General features: G+C 42.1%; 2 protein-coding genes and 1 non-coding gene across 13 annotated transcripts in view; 2 read left to right on the forward strand and 1 right to left on the reverse strand.

Annotated features, from left to right (window-relative positions):
• The window catches only part of LOC121598074 (wiskott-Aldrich syndrome protein family member 2), a 28,769-nt gene extending 22,521 nt beyond the window's left edge, over positions 1 to 6,248 (forward strand). For all 7 annotated transcript variants that reach the window (XM_041924605.1, XM_041924606.1, XM_041924608.1 and 4 more), the window contains 2 exons: positions 1,893 to 2,106; positions 2,198 to 6,248. In XM_041924605.1, the coding sequence (XP_041780539.1) occupies positions 1,893 to 2,106; positions 2,198 to 2,382 (399 nt within the window). In that variant the 3' untranslated portion in view covers positions 2,383 to 6,248. The remainder of the gene's footprint in view (positions 1 to 1,892; positions 2,107 to 2,197) is intronic.
• A 1,041-nt stretch (positions 6,249 to 7,289) lies between these two features.
• Positions 7,290 to 7,363, reverse strand: Trnai-aau. Its single transcript has one exon. It is a non-coding gene; the product is annotated as a tRNA-Ile (tRNA).
• A 5,124-nt stretch (positions 7,364 to 12,487) lies between these two features.
• Positions 12,488 to 21,098, forward strand: LOC121598077 (low density lipoprotein receptor adapter protein 1-like). Of its 5 annotated transcripts, none has more exons than XM_041924614.1 (5): positions 12,488 to 12,578; positions 13,511 to 14,301; positions 19,741 to 19,929; positions 20,000 to 20,568; positions 20,639 to 21,098. In XM_041924614.1, the coding sequence occupies exons 2-5, from the start codon at positions 14,256 to 14,258 to the stop codon at positions 20,735 to 20,737; spliced, it is 903 nt and encodes a 300-aa protein (XP_041780548.1). In that variant the 5' UTR covers positions 12,488 to 12,578; positions 13,511 to 14,255; the 3' UTR covers positions 20,738 to 21,098. The 5 variants fall into 5 exon arrangements, with proteins under 5 accessions (XP_041780548.1, XP_041780552.1, XP_041780551.1 ...); XM_041924618.1 differs by lacking the exon at positions 12,488 to 12,578 and adding an exon at positions 12,930 to 12,969; XM_041924617.1 differs by lacking the exon at positions 12,488 to 12,578 and adding an exon at positions 12,979 to 13,224.
• The last annotated feature ends 123 nt before the right edge of the window (positions 21,099 to 21,221 follow it).

Raw genomic sequence — 21,221 nt, forward strand, 5'->3', positions numbered from 1 at the left:
ATGAGGCTTTCACATTACAGCCCAAAGCTCTCTTTCATAGCACTGTCTTCGTGCGACTACTCTCCCCGTCCTCTTCTGAGTGAATTCGTTAGGCTTTTGCGGTAAGGTGAGTCGTTTCGGGAGGCAATTATGTTCCAAAGCAAAAAGGAACGAATCCGTCTGTCTGCCTAAACGTGTCTCTTTGTGTCAACTAAGTTCATTTGCTAATTCTATTAAAAATTTAGTGTCTGAAGTTGCTGTTGAGAAGTCACTAAATCGTTGTTTATTGTAAACTTGGTAATTACTACGTTACTTTCATGTCATTGTTGTTCAAAACGACTAAAGAAGGTGTTTAATCTGTTCCATCACATTACAGGGTTTCCCACGAGATATTGGTTGGTTACCATAATATTTTTGGATGCTTCCCATATGGTTTTGGTTATGTTCTCGACGTTTTCCATAAATGTTTGGTTCAATTGTATTGATAACCAATAAATTGCGGGAATGAACCAAAAATCTATGGGATACGATGAATAAAATAGAGATGGGTTTTCCAGATCGCACCCACGGTTCCGCTCCGGTTCTGGCAAGGTTCCGATTCCAATTCCAGAGAAATCCGAATCGTCCGATTCCAGAGAATCGTAAGAATCGTCTTGAACCGTCCGGAATCACATTGAATCATCCGGAATGGTCCGGAATCGTCTGGAATCGTCCGGAATCATCGGAATCGTTCAGAATCGCCCGGAATCATCGGTATCGTTCAGAATCGTCCGGAATCATCGGAATCGTTCAGAATCGTCTCGAATCGTACAAAATCGTCCAAAATCGTAGTCGACCAATATTTGTAAATGTGCATAAGACTTCAACAAAATGCCCATTATAGGTTCGAATCCTGAATGGACCGAGCCTAGATGAGATGGACTATGGATGCAACAATAAGGCACAGTTAGATTAATTCGATCACATAATGAGAAGTGTAAGCCGGTCTCGTGGTACAGTCTTCAACTCCTACGACTTTAACAATATGCCCGTAATTGGTTCAAGCCCCAAATAGACCGTGGCGCCTTGCGTAGGACTTTTGACTTAGCCTGCTATTAAATTTTCAACAGACTCTTCTGGAATAAGATTTTACCATATTTTTGATTAAAAACTTTGAACAAAGTCTATAAAATGCATAACCTCAATAGATGTGGGCCCGCAGCAAATGTATTTTCAAAGCCAAGTGGTTAGCGATCCTAAAAAGGTTAGAGACCACTGTTTTAGTATATGGGTCAGTTTTTTCTTGCCCATATTTAGAGCAACAAAACAACGGAAAAATACAAAGATAACTGATCCGATGTCATTTCAACGGTCCATCAACGCTCCCAACATTTTTGGGTGGCCATACTTGCCAGAAGTGCGTAAAACGCAATGACGTAGATAGTGAAAAATATATTAAATGTGTATCGCACATTAACAAACATCGGTCGACTACGATTCTGCACGAGCAATTCCGAACGATTCCGGACGTTTCCGGACGATTCCAGATCGTTCCGGCGTGAGTGATGGAACCTTCCCTTCGGAACTGATTCCGAAATTTTATGGAACCGTTCGGACCCAGTTCCGCTTTTTTGTCAACTCTTTTGGAGAAACTATAGAATAAATCGCGAGACGAGCCGAAACAAATATGGGAACCAATCGATAAATCGTGGGAAACCCTGTATTACTCTTGCTCGAACGAGTCAGGTCAGCGACACGTCAGTGTTTCCCTTGCAAACCCTCACCCACCGTTTGGTCTATGTGATGCATTCAGATGCAAGTTCTGTTCGATATTTTCAGTGAATAATGCGTGATTGATATTTTCTGTTGTAAATGAAAGCATTCCCTCTACCTTTACTAACCTTTTCTGTTTTTGTTTTGCTCCAATATTTTAGCTATCGCCCAAACAATCGCCTCCAAATGTGGCACCACCGCCTCCTCCACCGCCACCGCCAATGCTGGATGGACCGCTAAGCCCGTCGAAGGCACCGGTCGCGAACGGTGACCTGTACAACATGCCCAAGATGCACCAGCTGAAGAAGATTCCACCCCAGGAGAAGATAACCTACGATGATCCACGCAGCGATTTAATGAAGGCCATCCGGGATGGTACGTTTCGCCTCACCACCGAGCGCTCTGTGCATCTCTCCCTCAAATTGCTAATCAATTTTATGTTCTGTTTTCTTCTTCCCCCACAAAGGTATCAAACTGCGCAAGGTGGAGAAGCAAAACCACGAGGCGAAGGAGAACGATCGCAACAAGGGCCTGCACGATGTGGCCTCCATCCTTGCCCGTCGCGTCGCCATCGAGCTGTCCGAGTCGGAGTCGTCCGAAAGCGACGACGACAGCGAGGGCTGGCAGGAAACGAACGAAACGTCCGCATGACATCAGGAGAGCGTGGCGGCGGGCGGCGGTGGCAAGAAGAAGTGAAACAAGGTGTAGCGCCTCTTTCGATAGAGCGCTTCCTTCTCCTGCCCTCATTCTCCCCGCATGTCGCGTCTGCTGCTGTACCGGTGGTTGAAGCGATATAATCGCTATTTCAAACTACTGCTGCTGGGCGTGTGGAAGTGGTTGTGGTGAAAAAACAAGGAACCGCAGGCAAAGGGATCGCTCGAAACGGAAGGAGGACAACAAAGACGGGTTTTCGTTTTCGCGATATTTTTTGATGCGCCCCATGATGCAGTGTATTTATTTTGAAGGCACAACCCTTTCACCACTACCAACGTGGTGGGGCGTAATCAAGCAATTTGATTTCCCTGCCGGTGGTTGGGACTGTCCCTAAAGAAATGATCGCGAAAGGATGTAGGAAGACACATTTATATTCGAGATTATATTAATAATAGGTTGTATTTAGCGCCAGGCGGAGTGGGTAAACGAAAGGCTAGGGCGATTGTATCGATTAAGTTCTGATGTTAAGTTGTACAAAGATAGTTTTCCACTATTTATATACACGCGAGAGAAGAAGAAGCCGCTGGCCCAAAAAAATTGGGAGGGAAAAGGTGAGGTAATGTGGTTACCACCCGGTCACACGATGATCGAAGGGAGGCGAGAGAAATGGAAGAGCAAGGTCTCACTCACTCTCTTACTTTGTTGCGAATACATACTGAACATTCTTGTATAGATTATTTTGTTTTCTTTTGTTTTAGAATGTTCCATTTGTTTCCCCCGAACATGAATAACTATTCTACGATGAAGGCAAAAGCTGGGTATGTGTTTCACAGACACTACCGTTGCGTAGGATCATTAAAAAAAACAAACACTTACTGGCGCATACACAAGTAGCAAAATGCTGCCGCCGACGTTCCTGCTGGTGCGGGACGAATTGTTGCAAACACACACAAGCACAGGCGTGCACACATAAGGAAGGAGACAGCAATTTGTACACGTAAAAGAAAGGGACAACTTTGATAACGTAGCCGTACACCAATGTAGTTCTGTAAGCAGTTAGACGACAAGAAGATGCGGTTAAGAAGATGCAAACGAAAATGCCAAACAGAGAACGAAACGACGAGTGACGATGGAGCGAACGAAGATAGAGAGGTAAAGCATTTTTTGTGTTTATTGTTATCCTTAAATGAGATAGCAAACCATCATTCTGGAGGGCGGGGATAATGAATGAATACATTCAAGCAAAAGCTGTTGCAAAAAGCGTAACAAAATAATCAAATCAAATGGGAAAGTATAATTAACATCTTTCCAATTGTAAAGCTCGCATTTAATGACCCCAAAATTAGTGGCATTAGTCTGGCCCGCGTCTAGTTCAGGCACTTTAGGCAAGCCTATCTCTTTCTCACTGGCTAGTGATTGTATTGTGGAGCTAGTATTCTGGAGACATTTACTTTCTAAATAGCTGGATGATAATGAGTTTCATCCATTTTTTGCTTTATCTATTATCTTTCGGTCGAGTGTTCTCTTTTGTTGGTGCACTCACAGCCGTCGCTCGTTTCCGTTTTCGCGTAAAAGAAAAACAATATTCCTACTGTCACAGTCAAACCACTCTATACACAACGATTTAAATGCGCTTTATTTAGCTTATATGTAAAAGAAAAAGAAAAAGAAACAAATACACATTTATTTCCTGATACAAAAAAGAGCATAAGAAAATAAAACGGGGAAATTATTATGCAACACAAAAAAGACATTAAAATTAAAGTAGCTAAAAATAGAACAAGCTGGCAAACAGAATTTGCTGAAACCGCTGTGTGTAGTACTGTAGTGTGAGGCAAAAGTAACACAATTGCCGCTTGCTGCCCCTTGCGCGTAGATATTGTTTCATTAGTGAACAAAACTTAAAGAACTATTTAAGAATCGTCAACGCAAACGCAAAACAAAACAAACCAGACAAACCAAAATCGCTCAAAACTGTGCATGCATTGTTAGGTCAGCTTTAAAGTGTTTGTTTTTTTTTATTTCCCTTAATGAAAACATTTTTCTGAACTAATTGTGTAAGCTATTATTGAAAAAAAAAAACTTCTTCCTAATCATTTTCTACTTCTTCTTCATGATCGTGTGCTTGAGCTTCTATTCGGCCAACCCGTGTACTACCAGTGTGTAATGTAAAATTAATTTGAATTAATATGAAATGCTCAAAGATTTCCCTTCACAAACCTAAAAAGGTCACATTTTGTAGGTCTAAAGTGCTTAAGCAAATCAAACGCTCTTTCGCTATTGCTATTATTCGCTTGTTGGTAAATGCTCAGCAAAGCTTTTCCCTTCCTGGAGCTTTGCAGCTTTTGTCTTGCTTATAAACTTCTTATTGGAATACAAAATATCAATTAGAAAACCCTAAAAAAAAGCAACAATATGAAGCTAAATTTCTCGCGATTCTTATTTCCAGTGCAGCAATGTTGGCACCCATCATGACAGCAGCTTGGTGTTGAGCCAAGAGCAAAAAACCAAATTAACAGGATCGAACCGAACAGTGACAGAGAATGCAAAAGGATCATCGACAGTTAGATTAGATCTCTTCTACGCTCGAATGCAATTGCAACCCAAATAGCCAAAACAGAGTAATCATTCGATCAAAGTCATTGAAAAGATTAGCAAAAAAAAGCAGCAGTAATACAAATAACACACACAATATAAAGCGATACTATACATATAAATAGATAGTTAACCAAGTAATACAGCAAAACCAACCAATATCTTCCTTTGTACGTGGGTCGCTTGTTGCAGCAACACCCAACAGTCGTGCATAAAACAAATGCAAACTGCAACAAACCAGAAAACCATTACAATTTAATGAATGTAAGCTAGCGTGGCAGAAACAATATAGAACGCGCACACCACCAACCTGTGTTTTGGTGCGTGCGCGTTGCTGACAGGGAGGGTTTGTGTGGGGCAGTTACACGCCTTTGATATTAGGGAAACAAACGGACGGTCACAGACAGGGGGGGGGAGTGAATATTTCATAAATAACTAAATGAAAACAGTGAGCAAATACTCCTCGAAGGAAGTGGTGTGTATGTAGCATTTATCGCGCATTGGACGTCGCGCGTGATAAAAACGGTGCGAGAAGAAAGGGGAGTGCTAGTCGTGAAGAAAGTAGACTTTTCACCACCAAACGTTAATGCGCAAACCACTACACTCTGTTCAAAGTAGGGTGGAAGTAAGCAAATAAGCAACAAGTTGATTGGTTTCTGCATTAAGCTTTAGTCGTTCATCGTTTATGAAAAATATAGACAACTAATAGAGAGCAGCAAACCAGATAAACATGGAAATGGACTGTGTAAACTTGTACACAAGTGCGGGGGGGGGGGGGGGGGGGGATTTTGAGGTACTTTCCCCCATCCGGTGGATGTATAAAAACAAATGACTAAAGAAGTCACACAACGTTTTCTCACACGGAAGTTATTTTATATTTTGTTTCCTTTGTTATTAAAGTTTAAGTTACTGAAGCCTCCCCTGATCCTATCGTTGTATGTGTGTATGGCTTTCGTTTCCCTTTTTCTTTCGTGCGAAAAGTCCTTTCTTTTTGTACGTGTATTATAATTTCTTTACATGAATAGGTTAAAAAGAAAGAAAAAGGAAACATACGTTGTTTTTTTTTTTGTAATGAAATGTGAAACAAGAATTGTGAAGCATAGTAGAAATTGCTTAACCAGGCAATAGAGAGGAGAGCGTTTCCAATAACATTTAAAAGTAAAGCCAGAAAATAGTGGATCCAGAAACAAAATACACAACCACCACTTGATCATGGTAATTAGACAAACTAATCGAAGAAATAAAGTGAAACTTGCAAGAAAAAAAAAGTGTATGAACAAGTAGTCCCATTTACCTAATCGCATTGTTCTCTTTTACAGATAAGAAAGATTCACAGATTGAAAGCAACAAAAGCGGCACATGGAGCCAGTCGAGACATACATCGTCTAACAAGATCTGGAACGGAAATGAATGAATCTGTCGTGTTGCGCGCACACGCATCCGTCGTGTAATTGCGCACATTGTTTAATGTAAGTGTGCGGTTGTTGAATAGGTCAGTAATGCGCATAGACTGGACCGGACCCCAGGACCAGGGCATGCTATCAAAACGCTAAATGCGCTAAATAACGTGTCTGCTCGCGCAAGTGGGCGCGCAAGCCTTATCAGCAGCGCACACGCGAGCGCCCCAAGCGCAAAACAGTGTGTTCTATAATATCAAAACACCAAGGCCTCACGAGCCACCACGATCTTGACACGAAAGACACCAAGTGTTTGTTGTGTCGATGGAGTTTGCAATTTAGGACTAAACATAAACCACACATCCCGTTCTATGATGTTTCAATTGCGCAGCATATTCGACAAACAGACACGCGGGCGCGGAATTTGACCCCTTCTGTTACATAGAAGTAAACCCCTAACTACGAAAGAGGATGTTTCTTCTTGTTTAGTACAGTAGAAAAAAAATGATTCCTTCACCGACAAACCGGATAACACAGAACTGAAGCGAATGGGGAAGGAAAACTGTACAGCAAAAACGTAATTAAAAAACGTCAATGCTTTGGCCAAGGGAGTGATTAGATGACGAAAGAGTAGTAACCTATCCTGGTTATTTGCTCTTACTCGATAATGTGTGAAATTATTGTTTACAAAGCCGTTGATGCTTAAAGGTTCATGAGCTGTTGAATCAGTTTCCTGTTTTGTTGGGCTAAACAGTGGAAGTTTCCAATATGCGCAATGGGTTTCCCAAAGGAGTAGAGTGTCCAGTTGTTGTTAGCGTCATACGTGCTCAAAACAAACACATTACTTATAAAAAAAAAAACAATCGAGGAGAAGTAGTCACGCCGTCGTAGAAGCAAGAAAAAAGCAATTTTTGGCTCCAGAGAGGATCGAACTCACGACCTTCGCGTTATTAGCACGACGCTCTAACCAGCTGAGCTATGGAGCCGCTTGAATGCGAGGGCGATACAACGCAATACAAATGAGCACAGCAGATCACACTTGCAATACCCTCGGAGCTAAGTAAAAATACCTAAACGCATGCGCACGTACACCAAAGTGCCCCGTTTTGCTGAAATTTGTATATCAGGCATAATGACGTTGCTTCGGGACTGACTTTAAATTGATAAAGTGTTGTAAAAACCCCCAAAACCGAGGGGATTTTACACGCTGTTTCACTTCCTACGTTTCCGTGACTCAAAATCCGTTCTTGCAGTGTTTTTGTTTTGCACGTTTTGTTGTGATTATCATTTGTTTTGGTTGCATTTGCTTATCACTCTCTGTGTTTAGCTAGTTTGTTTTTGTTCGTGCTTGGTTTTATTGCTCTTTTTTAAACTGGCCAAAGTATTAGCTTGTATAGTTTAACATTTTCTTACTTCTTGTGTTCATTATGGGCTTTTTTTGTTTCTACAAATTTGCTTTTCTATATTAATTTTAGCGTAAAACTAGAAAAAAACAGTCAAAGAAAACTGAGAATATTTTTTTAAACTGCCTCAACATACAAAAGTCGGCAAAAACTACCGATAACAGCAGCAAAAAAGTCATATCCCTTATTTGGTCGTGCAATTAACTATCCAACATTATGCATGATCATTTTCATCCTACAAATTGCTTCACCATCACATTAGTTGCACCTTTGCCTGTGGGGCGTAGCTACGTGCCACCAACCGATTCCCTTTTAGCGCACACAAGAGCCGACCCTTTAAGAGCATTGTCCCGCGACCACCTTCTTCCCGTTATGACCCGTTGGCCTTCGGAACGGTCGGAACGGTGGGACAAAATCGCATACCATCCATCCACAGGCACAGGACTTGAGGTCGATAATTTCAACCACTGATCACGATGCAACAACTCCTTTAATGGTAAGCAGAATGATTCTTACACAGAGATCCTGGGGATGACTTGGCGCTCTTGCTGGGTCCTCATTGTACGAGGCAACTTCCGCATAAGCAGAATGGTAACATGAGCAGAATATAGATTTAAAAATTACCTTTTTCGTGATGATGTAAAGATCTCAAAAGGGCTTTTGGGGTTTTTTTTACATAGAAAAGCTTATCCCTTGTTCATATATAAGTTTAACTTCCGTTATGCTACTGTGAAGATACACCTTCTACATGTGTAACTAGGCGTTACAAGACTGCGGCGTTGAAGACTTCATCTTCAACGCATTCTTCATCTGCTCTAGCACACACGCAACAGCAAACTGAACGCATCAATTCCATTTTCCTGGTTTTTTTTTGCCCTACATCACGCGAAAATTTTGCTTCCTTGGAGTTCCAGTGGAGTTTGCTTCCTTGCGTGCGACGACCAACCAAACTCTGGCCAACGGGGAGAGAGCTCAAGTGCAGTCTAATGATGATTTTATCTGGTGTTGCGATTGCATCATTTCAGCGCACACCTCGAACCTCGAGCCTGAGATGAAGGAAGGAAATGTCGTGCCGCTGTGCCTTGTCTACACTCCAGATGCTATCAGATACCCAGAGCTCTAGCTCTGCATGCGTCGCACTACTTAGACATTCATGCACCTTGCACCAAGCTGCTGCTGTATGGTGTATGAATAAGAAGGAAAGAAAGCTCCAGAAATATAAAAAAACAGAAGCTGTGAGGTGGATGGGATGGAAGGGTGGCGTCGGTAGCACATTGACCATTCCGGGAGGAAGCACAGTATCCCCGAGCTGAGTGGCAAGTACAAAAGGGGGTAGTTGGAAGGGATACTTGACAACTTTACTGCTGGAATCGTTTCATCAGTTTCAAGTCGTCCCAGAACCAGTTCGACGCACTTTTCGAATTAGCGTAATTACGAGTTGAAATGTTTGTAGAAAGAATCGTGTCATTTAGCAAGGTATAATGTTGTTTTTTGTTTTAAATAACGATTTTAATATTATGATGAAATATTAGAAACATCATTTTTTTTTGTTATTAAATTGAGCTATAAAAAACATGAGAAATTAATAAGACAACAATCAAGAACAAATAAATAACTAAAAAATACACAAAAAAGCATAAGAGTCTATATAAATTAAATAAGTACTAAAGAAAACAAATAAAAATAGGAAAATGTGCATAAACTAAACCAATACTTCTAAAACATAACATAATATTAAAAAAAATTATAAATTACTAAGAAAATATAATCAAACTCTAATCAAAACACATCCAATTCCAACAACTTTTAAACTGATCAACTCGCATAATCACTTCAGCGAATGCATCCCGGAGATTGCAGATTGCCTGCCCGTGCCTCAGAGGCGAAACGGAAACCGACGGCCTTGGTTGCGCCAAAGACCGATAATTGCTGCTGCATCTCGGTGGTGCCGCCCCGCGTGACGAATTGCACGAGACGGGTGCATGAGAATGCAAGAACAAGAACAGCAATAGGGGCAGTCCGGGTGGTGGTGGTGGTGGTGGTGGTGGTAATAATGATAGTACACACCTTTCCTTTCCACCCTTTCAGTAGTTTTTACCCCCGTTTTACTCCCGAAGGAGCAAGTGATCTTTGACCGGTTTTGCGCGCGCGTAGAGCGCGAAGGCTGTAGTATTGGGGCTGGTGCTCCCGTTTCCTTCCTTTCTAGTTCTCCCGCCGGTACGCTCCAATACCACACGATGGAGAAGACGATGATGCACATCTGATTGACGGGATTGGGTTTTTGACGGATAGATCGACCCTTATACGCCCCGCGAACGTGGACAGTGCGTGTGATAACGTGCGCGCGCCACCCTTAACCCCGTTAACCTAAAAATCGCAATTTTTCCACTCCCAATACAATCTAACGTGCAATGGAAGGGACGCTTTTGAACGCTCGAAATGTGATCTTCTCTTCGCTTTCCTTTCCTCGGTCCGCATTGGCCGTTGCCGTCCTCATGTTGCGTCATCTAATGCGGAAGAGAGTGCGCGAACGGGCAGCGTTTCGCAGTATCGCGCATAGCAATAAGGCCTAAATGGGTGGAAAACTCACACTCGGAAAAAGCGGCCGATCGAAATCTTCGCACGCACCTGCCTTCATTGCCGGTTCCTTCTGCTGCGAGGAGGGGGGGGGGGAGGTGCCTCCGTAAGAAACGCGGCGAACGAATTGCCGTGCGAGCGTGCGAATGAACGTCCAAATGCACTTACTGAATGCACTTTATTTATTTATTTTTTTTTTTTTTTGTGGAAACACTTTCAATCTGTTTCGTGTTTGTTTTTGTTAAATTGTTAAATAAAGCGTGGTTTTAGGTGATTGCACATAATTAAGCTTTACGGCGGAAGAGCTTAAAATGTATAAACATCAACATAAAGTGTGATTTTTTTTAAATTAAACGATCGATCTGTTGATAAATTTTGACGATAAAACATATTTATATTAATTGTGACTATTTCATTCGAACTATAAACCTTTGATGCTGTTGCCTCTTTTCATAAAACGCTTCCGGGTTTCATTGTAACATAAAGAATGAACTGATCGAATGACTGATCGATGCAGGTTGATCGACAACCTTTTAACTTCACGGAAGCGGAATGAAGAGTCGCAACTCATGTTAAGATTATTAGCGAGGTAAATGCATCATGCCGAGTTCCTTTCTCAATTTCAAACAACAGGTATAATGAGGTATAATCTAGTTTTTAATTTAGCAGTTCATTGTACGATTTGTATGATTATACGCACTTATTCAACAGCGTTTAGCTTTTCAAAAATACTTAGGAATTGTTTGATAAAACCCAAATAATCTGCAGAACATGATGACATATGGTTACTATAATAATAGATAATCATTTACCATATCTGTTAAATGTGAAACGTTGATCTCTTAGAACTCATTTTTCATACAATATCTGTTAGGAATGAGACATAAATTATTACTATTTTCTTCTTATTTTTCTCTTCCTTTCTCTTGTTTCTTGGTTCCATTACTAGACTTATTTTCTCTCTAGTCCCTAATTCTAATAGTCTTCATTTAGTTCCACCTCCTGCTGTTATATTTCTTATCGTTCTCTTACTCATCTCCTTTTTATTTGTTTCATTTTCTCTATTTGTTCTACTTCTTTTTCATCTTTAGTTGATTCGTTCTCTTCTTCTTCTTCTTATTATTATTATTATTATTATTATTATTATTTTTATTATTATTATTCCTCTTCTTTTTCATCCTTTTCTTTTTCTTTTTCTTCTTCTTCTACTTCTTCTTCTCTTTCCTTTTCTTTTTCTTCTTCTTCTTCCTCTTCTTTTTCTTCTTCTTTTTCTTTAACTTCCTCTTCTTCTTTTTATTCTTCTTTATCTTCTTCTTATTTACTTATTCTCCTAATTGCTGATATTCATTTTCTTATTATTCTTCTTATTCTTTTCTTTTCATTTTCATCTTCTCCTTCTTCTTCCATCTCTTTACTCGTTTTTTCTTCAACTTGTACAACAACAGCTACTACTACTACTACTACTACTACTACTACTACTACTACTACTACTACTACTACTCTTGCGACTATTACTACTACTACTACTACTTCTCCTACTAGTACTACTGCTGCTACTACTACTATCACTAATGCTTTTCCATTGTTGCACGACATTGCGATGTACAAAAAGAGGAAAAATGCATTTGTATTTTTTTTTATTAATTTTGTTTTTTTTTTCTTTTTCTTCTTATTTTGTATTTTTTGCCATAATCCTAACATTAGCAATCTGTTCAAAATCAATCACATAGAGCAAAAGAAAGCTCCGGAACATTCCCCACAAAAAAATCAAAGCATGAGACTATGCGGATAGAATCAAAAAGAAAAAGTAAACACAAAACACCCACTAAAGGAAGCGGGTAAGGTGATAAGAAAAAAACCCACACACACACACACACACCCTGTTGGCGAAAGGCACACACTGATACACACGCGCGCGCATTCGAATAGACAAAACAGCGCGCAAGAACAAATCCGCGCGCGCACACTCGCTTAAGCGCAACACTGTGTCGTCACATGTCGCGCGTGTGTTAGTGTTTGCCGCGGAAAAGTCCAACCCCGACCGATCGCACGGGACCGGGTTCGCGAGGAAATCGCAGCATCCAACCGCTTCACTGTACGATCGTCCGTCACCGAGGAAGGGCCACACAGCCAGCTCACGTCGTGCGAAACAGAGCAGCGCGCGCGCGAAACGAAAGCGCGAAGCAAAAAGGCAAAAGAAGGAGAAGACTACTTATTCACGGTAAGAGCAAAGCGGGTGTGAGAGAAAAGCGCCAAAGCGTAGAGGGGGAGGGATAGGGTTTTTCTTCGCGCGGGTTGAGCTTTTTTTCACCGCTCCCTTCCACCGTTTCCTGGGGTTCGATGCACGTGCGCTCTCCTTTCGTTTTCCACTGCGCGAGTGCCGCGATACGTAACACGCTTGGATGATTTGATGTTGTTTTTTTTCTGCTTTTTTGGTGGTGGAAAAGGTGGATTGGTTTCCTTGTAAACGGGTGGAGAGAGGGGGTGAGTTACTACGGGCAACCTCAGGCGGGCAAGGCCCAGCAATCGGCGGGTGCTGTGCCGTGTTGTGTTGGAGTGCAGTTTTAGTGTGTTGTTCGGTGTGTGCGTTCCTTCAGATTCCAGCCCGTTCGGTACGTGGTTTGGCGGTTATTTTGGTGACGTTTCTGTCCTTCCGTGACGTGTCGTCCTTTAATTCGAGCTGATGTTCATTTGCATCACCCTCCGAGAGAAGAATCAAAGTTCAACCACCAAACAGTTATTCTTGTCCGCTTGTTATTCTGGTGGGCATGTGCGGCTAAAGGCCTGTTTTTTTTTGTTGCTCGTGTGTGATTCGTGGTCACTAGAAGGGAACCCGTGAACCGTGTGAATGTGTGAAGGTTTGTGCGGTTAGTGTAATTGCTTCCGTGCATCGGTCCTGCTTCGCAGCAGGGAGGCTTCGATCCTGCTTGGCGCAGCTTACTTCGATTGGACATTGCCTCCATCACGTACGGCTGCTTCTTTTTCTCTTTCTCTCTCTCTTTTTCCTTTAGTTGATTGGTGTGGTGGAAAAGCGCTACACACCTATTTTTATCCCTTTGTGCCTTCGAGAGCAAAGTCGAGGAAAACATACTGCCTACTAAAACCAAACACCAAATTTAAGCTTAATATGTTTTTCTTCTATTTTCTTTGCAGAATTTAAGTGCAAATGACAAGCAATACTGAAACGACAGCTGTTTTTAATCCCAGCTAGCAGTTTGTTCACACATTTGCTGCGAAACATAAGCAAATCTACGAGAAATCCGCAAAACGGTGTATAAAACGGGGTGGCTCGGCAGGCGGCCCGTTTCCAATTGATTTATAAGTCCATAAATTAAAAGTGAAACTTTCCGACCCAGCAGAGAGAGAGAGAGAGACCAGCGATCTGTATTGTGCGTGTGTGTGTGTGTGCGTATGTGTGCGTTGTATATGTGTTTGTAAGTGATCCATTTGCCAGCACAACCCCTTTCAGCAGGCATTATTGATCGGCAGCGCCTGCTGCTCTTGTTCATTGGTGTTCGATCGAACTGGGCTGGGCACACCCCGCCAGTGATTCGTTTTATCCGTGGGGTGAATTTCCCACCCCACCCCAAAGAAAGGGAGCGAATACAGTGCGCGGGAAGTGTCATTGCGTGCGCCAAAGTGAACCAAAGTGCAGTGAAGCAGCAGGTTTGTCGTGTGTGCGTGTTCGAGTCGCGATCGGAGAAGGACCTTCGAGTCGCGTCGACGCGCACGTGTGCCGTGCCGTCATCAATAAATCGAAACCGTTTTCGGACGGAAAACGGAAAAGAAACACCCGTCGAGCGGGAGTGAGCGAGGGACGACGCATTTCGGTGTGATTTTCATCGTAGTGTTGTTTTTTTTCTTCTTGTACCGGCGTCCTTCAGCACAAGAGCACAGGATGGCCTTCTTCAAGAGCATCTGGAAAAATAGCTCCAAGCACAAGAGTGAGTATGGGGAGCTGAGAGCGAGTGGGTTCGGGCAAAGGGGCAAGAAATTATTGTACGCAGATCGAGTTAAATGGAATTTGTTCGCAGTGAATTGCGCATAATGGAGGAGCAATAGAGGTGTTTTTTCCAATAGTTTTGTTCTACGAAACTGCGATGAAGGCAACATTTGATGTCAATGTGTTTTTCTATATAAAATTTACGAAAAATTGTGTTATATTACTAGCGTGAGTGCAGGGTTTTAAAAGAATTCAAACAATTAATAATTAAATGTATTTGATTTATTACCCTTTTTGCTGTAATACTAAAATATCATTTAGAAATTATACATCAAACTAGTATGAACAGATGCTTTGTATCGTTAACGAAACGTTCTTAGGTTGCTATAATAAGTTAGTTTTGCTATTTGAATTAAACAAATATTCATCTAACAGATCAGGAAACGATAAATCCGACTAAGATAAGGAAAATTGTCCACTTTCAATGACATTGAAATCCTAATGTGTTGGTAAAGGAATTATGTCCACCGGTACTTTGGTATCTGTGCAATTGATTCATCTCAGTCTAGAAGGGATAGAACAGTTTTATTATGAAACAGCTTTTTCAGAAGTATCAGAGGCGGAGGTATTTAGGTATCCTAATTCTAGACAGGAGTTTGTATTGGAAGACGAAAATACACTAAGACAGTATCATTTACGTAAAAACAAAGCGTATAGTTCATGTCGTGTAAAGAAAAGAACTGGAATTTCATCGGATACATGCTCAAACCAAGTATTCTTCTGAATCCGAATCCGAATCCTGTTCCAGGCACAGTTTTTGAAAATAAATGAAATTGGGAGCTATTTCTGAATCAGTATGGGTTCATGATCGGTTCCAGGACCGGTATGGGTTCACCCTCAGTTCCAGGTCTTTTAAGGATTTACTTTCAGTTCCAGGACTGGTATGGATTTATGAGTAATCATGTCAGTTCCAAGTCCGATATGGTTTTATGATCGGTTCCAGGACCGGTATGGGTTCATGATACGTTGCTGGGTAGGTATGGGATCATCATAGGTTCCAAGACCCGTATGTGTTCATGATAGGTTTCAGGACAGGATTCATCATAAGTTCCAGGAGCCGTATGATCAGTATTGGTTCCTGGCTCGGATTGGGCTCAGTATCGGTTCCAGAACTTGCATAGGTAAACAATAAACAATAAATAATAGGTTCAGTGCAGGTCCTGCAGGCATTAGGTCTTGGGCATTAGGTCTTGAACCAGAAAAGTTGATGTATTGGTGTCAGGACCAGTGTGGATTTTGGTTTTGGTTTTCGGGCTCTTAAGGGATGGTCATAAGTAGCTCATTTTAATTGGGTTTCGAGACCATTGTTTTCGGTGCACTCTTTACAGTAAAGGGAATATTTGAAATGTATTTGCGTAGCCCTGTAATCTGGCCAAATTAACTAGTTCATCATAGCAGATAATTCCCAGCAACCAAGACTCATGAATTTCCAATATTCAAAACAAATCCAATTGGAGTTGATCAATCCATATGAGAATGTACATGTTGTGGAAATCGCTCTTAGGTAAACCCAAATAGAAAAATGCATTACAGACCATTGAAACAAACATAATTAAACTATTTTAAAAGGCTTATTTTCATTTTGAACATCGCTTAAAAGATTTATACGAAGCTAGCCTAATTGTTCCAGCCATTCTCAGACAACTTATCCATAGGCCTATATTAAACACGGTATTGACAAAAAAATATCATTTTACAAACTACCAAGGCTATTTAACCTTGTTTAACGATCGACAGCGTCTAACAATATTCTTACATGAAATTGGCACACTCGCTTCAGTTTGCAAACCTCCTAAAAGGCTCTTCATTAAAGCAATCAAACACACTAGGCGCACATTCCCTTAGCGCAGTCATACTAAAACTTGCCCACCTAAATCGGTTAACCTGTGAAGTGAACCGTGAAATGAAGTTTGAAAAGATTTTAGTGCAAGGCTTTAATGCGCTACCGTGAAGAAGCCGATGATTACACACGATCGACGCATAACGCATAAAATTCCTCCTATCCAAACCGCGAATGGCATTGCGGGGTTGGTTTGCTGCACCTTAATGGCACATTAGTGTTGCGCTACACTTTAATGAATTGAATTTTTGTGCTTTTCGCGTCACGTCGTGTACCGTCGTTTTCCGCGTGTTCTGGGAGCGAAACACTTCAATTCGCCTGTCGATTTGGTGGTGGATCGCAGTTGCATACATTTGTCCCGATGTGTGTCGGGGTGGTGAATGAATCAAATCATCGGCTTCAGCAGCATACAGGCGCCGGCCTGGGGCGGAAAAAAATTCACTCCCAAGTCCTCCCCTCACGGATGGGGGTAACATAACGTAACCGCGCGAGCAGGAACGCTTCAAACTGCCTCCTTTTTTTTTTTTTGGGGGGAGTGGGTTGACCAAATGATTATGCGTTCGAGTAGGGGATGATTGCCTCGACGGATGGGTTCATTAGCGGACATCTTCTCCACACTCTCACACACAAACACGCTCAGTTATCCGGCTTTTCTTTGGTGCTGCCCAAGCGGCATGCCGTTCCAAAACAAAAGCATTTGTACGTCTTCAATTCAAACGCAATCATCTATTGAACGGCTAATGGCTGGAAACAATCGGCACCGCCAACGAGGGGAAAGCTGCCCAAGCGTTGATCGGAGGAAAACGTTGCCTTGCCTGTTGTACATGAATCATGGATGCACGGTAAACACACAATCGGAGAGTCGCTGGCCCCGAATTTGATAATCCACAGCCCGGGCCGGTTGCGTTGTTGATGGTTAAGGTTAACTGAAGCTTGTTCACCTTTTGCACGGTTGCGGTTCCCCTGGCGGGGCCCCGGTTCCTACTTCAGCAAACAGATTTGCCCGGATGAATGTAACCTATCGGCAAACGCACTAGAACTGGATGCACAATGCTGAGCTGGGGTGCAGTGTTACCATGGGCGATGGGTTTGGGTGGCTGACTGGACAAGAATTGCTTATCGGAGCAGCAGCCGGCAGTATCTGCATCCGCGTATCGTTCGAATTTTGGGGTCAATGGAAATGCAGTTCATTAATCTCGTTTTTTTTTATTCTAGAAAGATCATTCACCGGCATGTGTTACAAGATGAATTTAAAACAATTAAAGGTTAAAAAAGGTGCCGCCTTTGAAGTTAGCCGTGTCATAAGCGATTTGATTCGTGATTTGTGATTCATGATTCAGGGGAATCAGGCATGAGAATTTAACTCTAGGATGTAAACAATCAAATAATAGCATTGATTCGCGAATCTTGCACAAATCGCGAATCTTCATTTGACAATTACGGTTACTAATTAATTTTGAGGCTTAAAAACATATTCGTTGACTTGATTCGTGATTCTTGATTCATCATTCAGATGAATCAGTCATGAAAATTTAATAAATTTATACTGTAGAATATAAAAATCGAACAATTTGATTTATTCGCGAATCTTTCACAAATCACAAATCTACATTTGACAATTACGGTTAATAATTAATTTTGTTGACTTAAAAATATATGTGATTTAAGGCAGGGTTAATTATTTTTCAAGGTTTTATGAGTATTCAAGAACAATTCGATAAGATAAGAGCAATTGTTGTTTTATAATTTTCAAGATTCAAAATTTGGAATTAGACCGTATCAGTCCGTTTTCCCGTAAGCAAATTCAGAGTTTCAAAATTTGTTCAAATTCTTCTTTTTGTAAAACATTAAGATCTTTAAATCTTGTAGGATGACCCGGAATGAGTCAGAAAGTAGAAAGAAATATATTTCGTGAATCATTCAATATTTCAGAATCATGTGTTCTTTCTGTTCCCGAGTTCCGAGGAATCTCGAAATATGAGGATTTGGTGATACGCAGTTTTCTAAATGTGTGAGATTGGTACAATTTTGAGACAACAATTATCAAACACAATAATAATTCCTCTTTTTTTGCTAAACCCATTCAGTGATTTGCCCGAGCTTCACTCGAACAAGTGGAGCGCTTTTGCAGTGATTTGCCCGAGTGAGATACGATGATGATGTCCTCGGAACGCATCAATCGCGTAACTCTGGAATAGATTGTATTTTTTAATTTCAAATAAAATTTCATAATTTAGACATCATGAAAAGGCATACAGATAAATTTTGAGGTAATTCATGAGTTTTTTCGTAGGTTCTTACAATTTTAGGACCCTTTCCAGACTCTTTCTGCTGGGAAGTGAACTTTGTGTGACGTTAGTTAGACCCTTCGGCACCGTACTTAGCGACATGGTTATTTGGCATGCTATAGGAATATCTGATGTGCTTGTCCAAAAAATGGTGCTGCAGAGTCCAATTCTTGTGACATAAAGCTCCCTTCCCATCGTAAGAAACAGTTACAAAAGTGTCCCAAAATTATGAGAAGCACTGTAAATATCCTGCTCCATTGATGCTCCAGAGGTTTCAAGCCCAAGAATATTCATGAATGAAGTCAAATAAATTAAAGGTAATCATACCTTGTCGTATGGTTGATTTCATACTCGATTCGTTATTCGTAATATGAAAGAGAGACTCAACATGATACGCGAGATCGTGATAAGACGTGATTGGAGTAACACATTTTACAGGATGTGCGTTTGAGTCTTATCCATAAATACACCAAGCCCTACTTTCAACATCCTGAAGACTTTCACCTTGCGCAGTTTAACTCAACTGCAATCGTTGATTATAATCATAATTTGCATATTAACAGCTTTTAAATTGTTGATACAGTTGCAGACAAATGATCGACAACGACCTGCCCTAAAAAGAAAAGTCGATCCACTCTATCTAATCGATCAAGTTTTCCATGAAATGGGAGATATCCCCCATTCCATTCTTCAACAAAGTCATTGGTGGCGTGTCCACTATGGCGCTGTCTTTAGGTCTCTCAGTTACTTATCATACCAGCTTCAGCACCAACAGCATAAATGTGCATGTTCTGCTCCGAAGTTGCTGCAGCTGATATTGCTTATGCAACACGACCAACACGGGCTCTGGCAGGAGCAGCACTCTATCAATCTTCAATGTCCGGCACCGGCCGCGGACTGGCGTGATTGCAAAACGGTGTGTGTGTGTGGTTATCATCATTAACGGCGGGTGTCAGGTTTTCTATGTGCTCTGATGCTCGGTGCGGGCGCCAATTTTGCCCTGAAAGCGCCAATCTGACGGACCTGATTTACATTTGGTGGGGGGCTCGGTGCTCGATAGCGAACGGGAGCGATAGCCAAGCGACAGGTTGTTTAATATTCCAACCATTATCGTTCGTCCGATGTGGCAACACGGAATGTGGTTACATGAATTTTGCAAACAATTTAAAGCGAACATAATTACATCGATTTTGCTTGTGAGCGCACAAAATGACTAATTGCATGAACCTGTCTTTCCCTTTGTTTCTTGCAGAGTTGTGCGAGGAGCTTGCGTTAGCGAACAGTATTCGAGATTTTTCCGAAAATCACGACGAACTGGAGGACGGTTCGAACGAAGCCATCAGCTACAGCGTGAAGTACCTCGGCAACACACCCGTCCCTACTCCGCGGTCCGAGAATGCAACAGCGGAAGCGGTCAAGAGCATCATAACCGCAGCCAAGGGTTAGTGTCAACTTGGGAATTCCACAAGCTCCTTTAAGCTAATCCAATTTCAATGCATTCTTTCCGACAGGTAACAAGAAGCTGCAACGCGTCTCACTGTCGATCTCACCGAAGGGTATCGAGATGATCGACACCGGTACCGGCGAAACGCTGCTCCAGGTGTCGATCTACCAGATCTCGTACTGCTCGGCCGACGCCAACCACGATCACGTGTTTGCGTTCGTCGGCTGCACGCTCGGCTCGGAGGCAGAGGTGAAGGAGATGTGCTTCCGGCGCACGGCGGAGGAGATCAACCTCGAGGGACCGCTCGTGTGCCATGCCTTCCTGTGCCAGAAGCGCAAGATGGCGCAAACCGTCACGCTGACGGTGGCGCGCAGCTTCGAGCGTGCGTTCCAGATCTGGCAGAGCAAGCAGTTCCACGCGGAACGCAAGCGCAAGGAGCTGGAGGAGCGCATGGAGCGGGAACTGCGCGGTAGCCAGGAACTGGTGCGTAAAGGTGCATCGAACGAATCGAACGGCAGTGGCGGGCAGCAGCGGGATGAGAGCGAATGTCGCAGCTTGCTGATCGATTTTAACTCCGAGCTGACGGAGATCTGCTCCGACGCTCACCATCATCGGGAGCTTCTGCAGAACACTTGGGTGCGTGGCCGTTAGCGTATACCTGTTCCGTTATCAACTAACTTAATGGGCCTGTTAATTCTACTTGCAGGTATCATTTGAAGATGATCAAAAGCCACAAGAGTTTCTCGCGGTGCCAACACTATCTTCCAACTCCGGCTGGAGCGGGATGGCCATCTGCTCAAACTGAGCAACCAGTCTCGCCTCCGGACTACAACCACAACAACAGCAACAGAATAGAATTAGAATCATCATGCTAAGCTTCATGTTGCGTTTGCGTTTTGGAAGGGAGTTTGGAGCGATCAGTTTACAGAGTTTTTTTTTGTTTAATATTATTTTTGAATTTTGCCTTCTGCAGCCGTCAAACAACACAACAAGTTCGATTTAGATTAAGAGTGCTACTAAGCTATCGCATACATTGGGGTTTAGTCATTATTTGGGTCATATTCAAGTCATACTTATGGTAATGTTTACAATCCTCCTTTTTTTTTTTTAAAGCGCCCTCAGTGTCCCGATTGTCCCATATTTGCATTAGTTTGTGATATTTTAAATAAAAAAGACAGTTCAAACTAAATGAAAATGTGTCCTTTCGTGGTAATGATGTGGTAAGAAGGGTAATCCGGAGCGCAGTCATGAATCAACTCCGACGCCGGTGCGCGAAATATGAATCCGAC

Source organism: Anopheles merus, chromosome 3R, assembly GCF_017562075.2.
Source record: "Anopheles merus strain MAF chromosome 3R, AmerM5.1, whole genome shotgun sequence".
NCBI classification, from domain to species: Eukaryota; Metazoa; Arthropoda; class Insecta; order Diptera; family Culicidae; genus Anopheles; species Anopheles merus.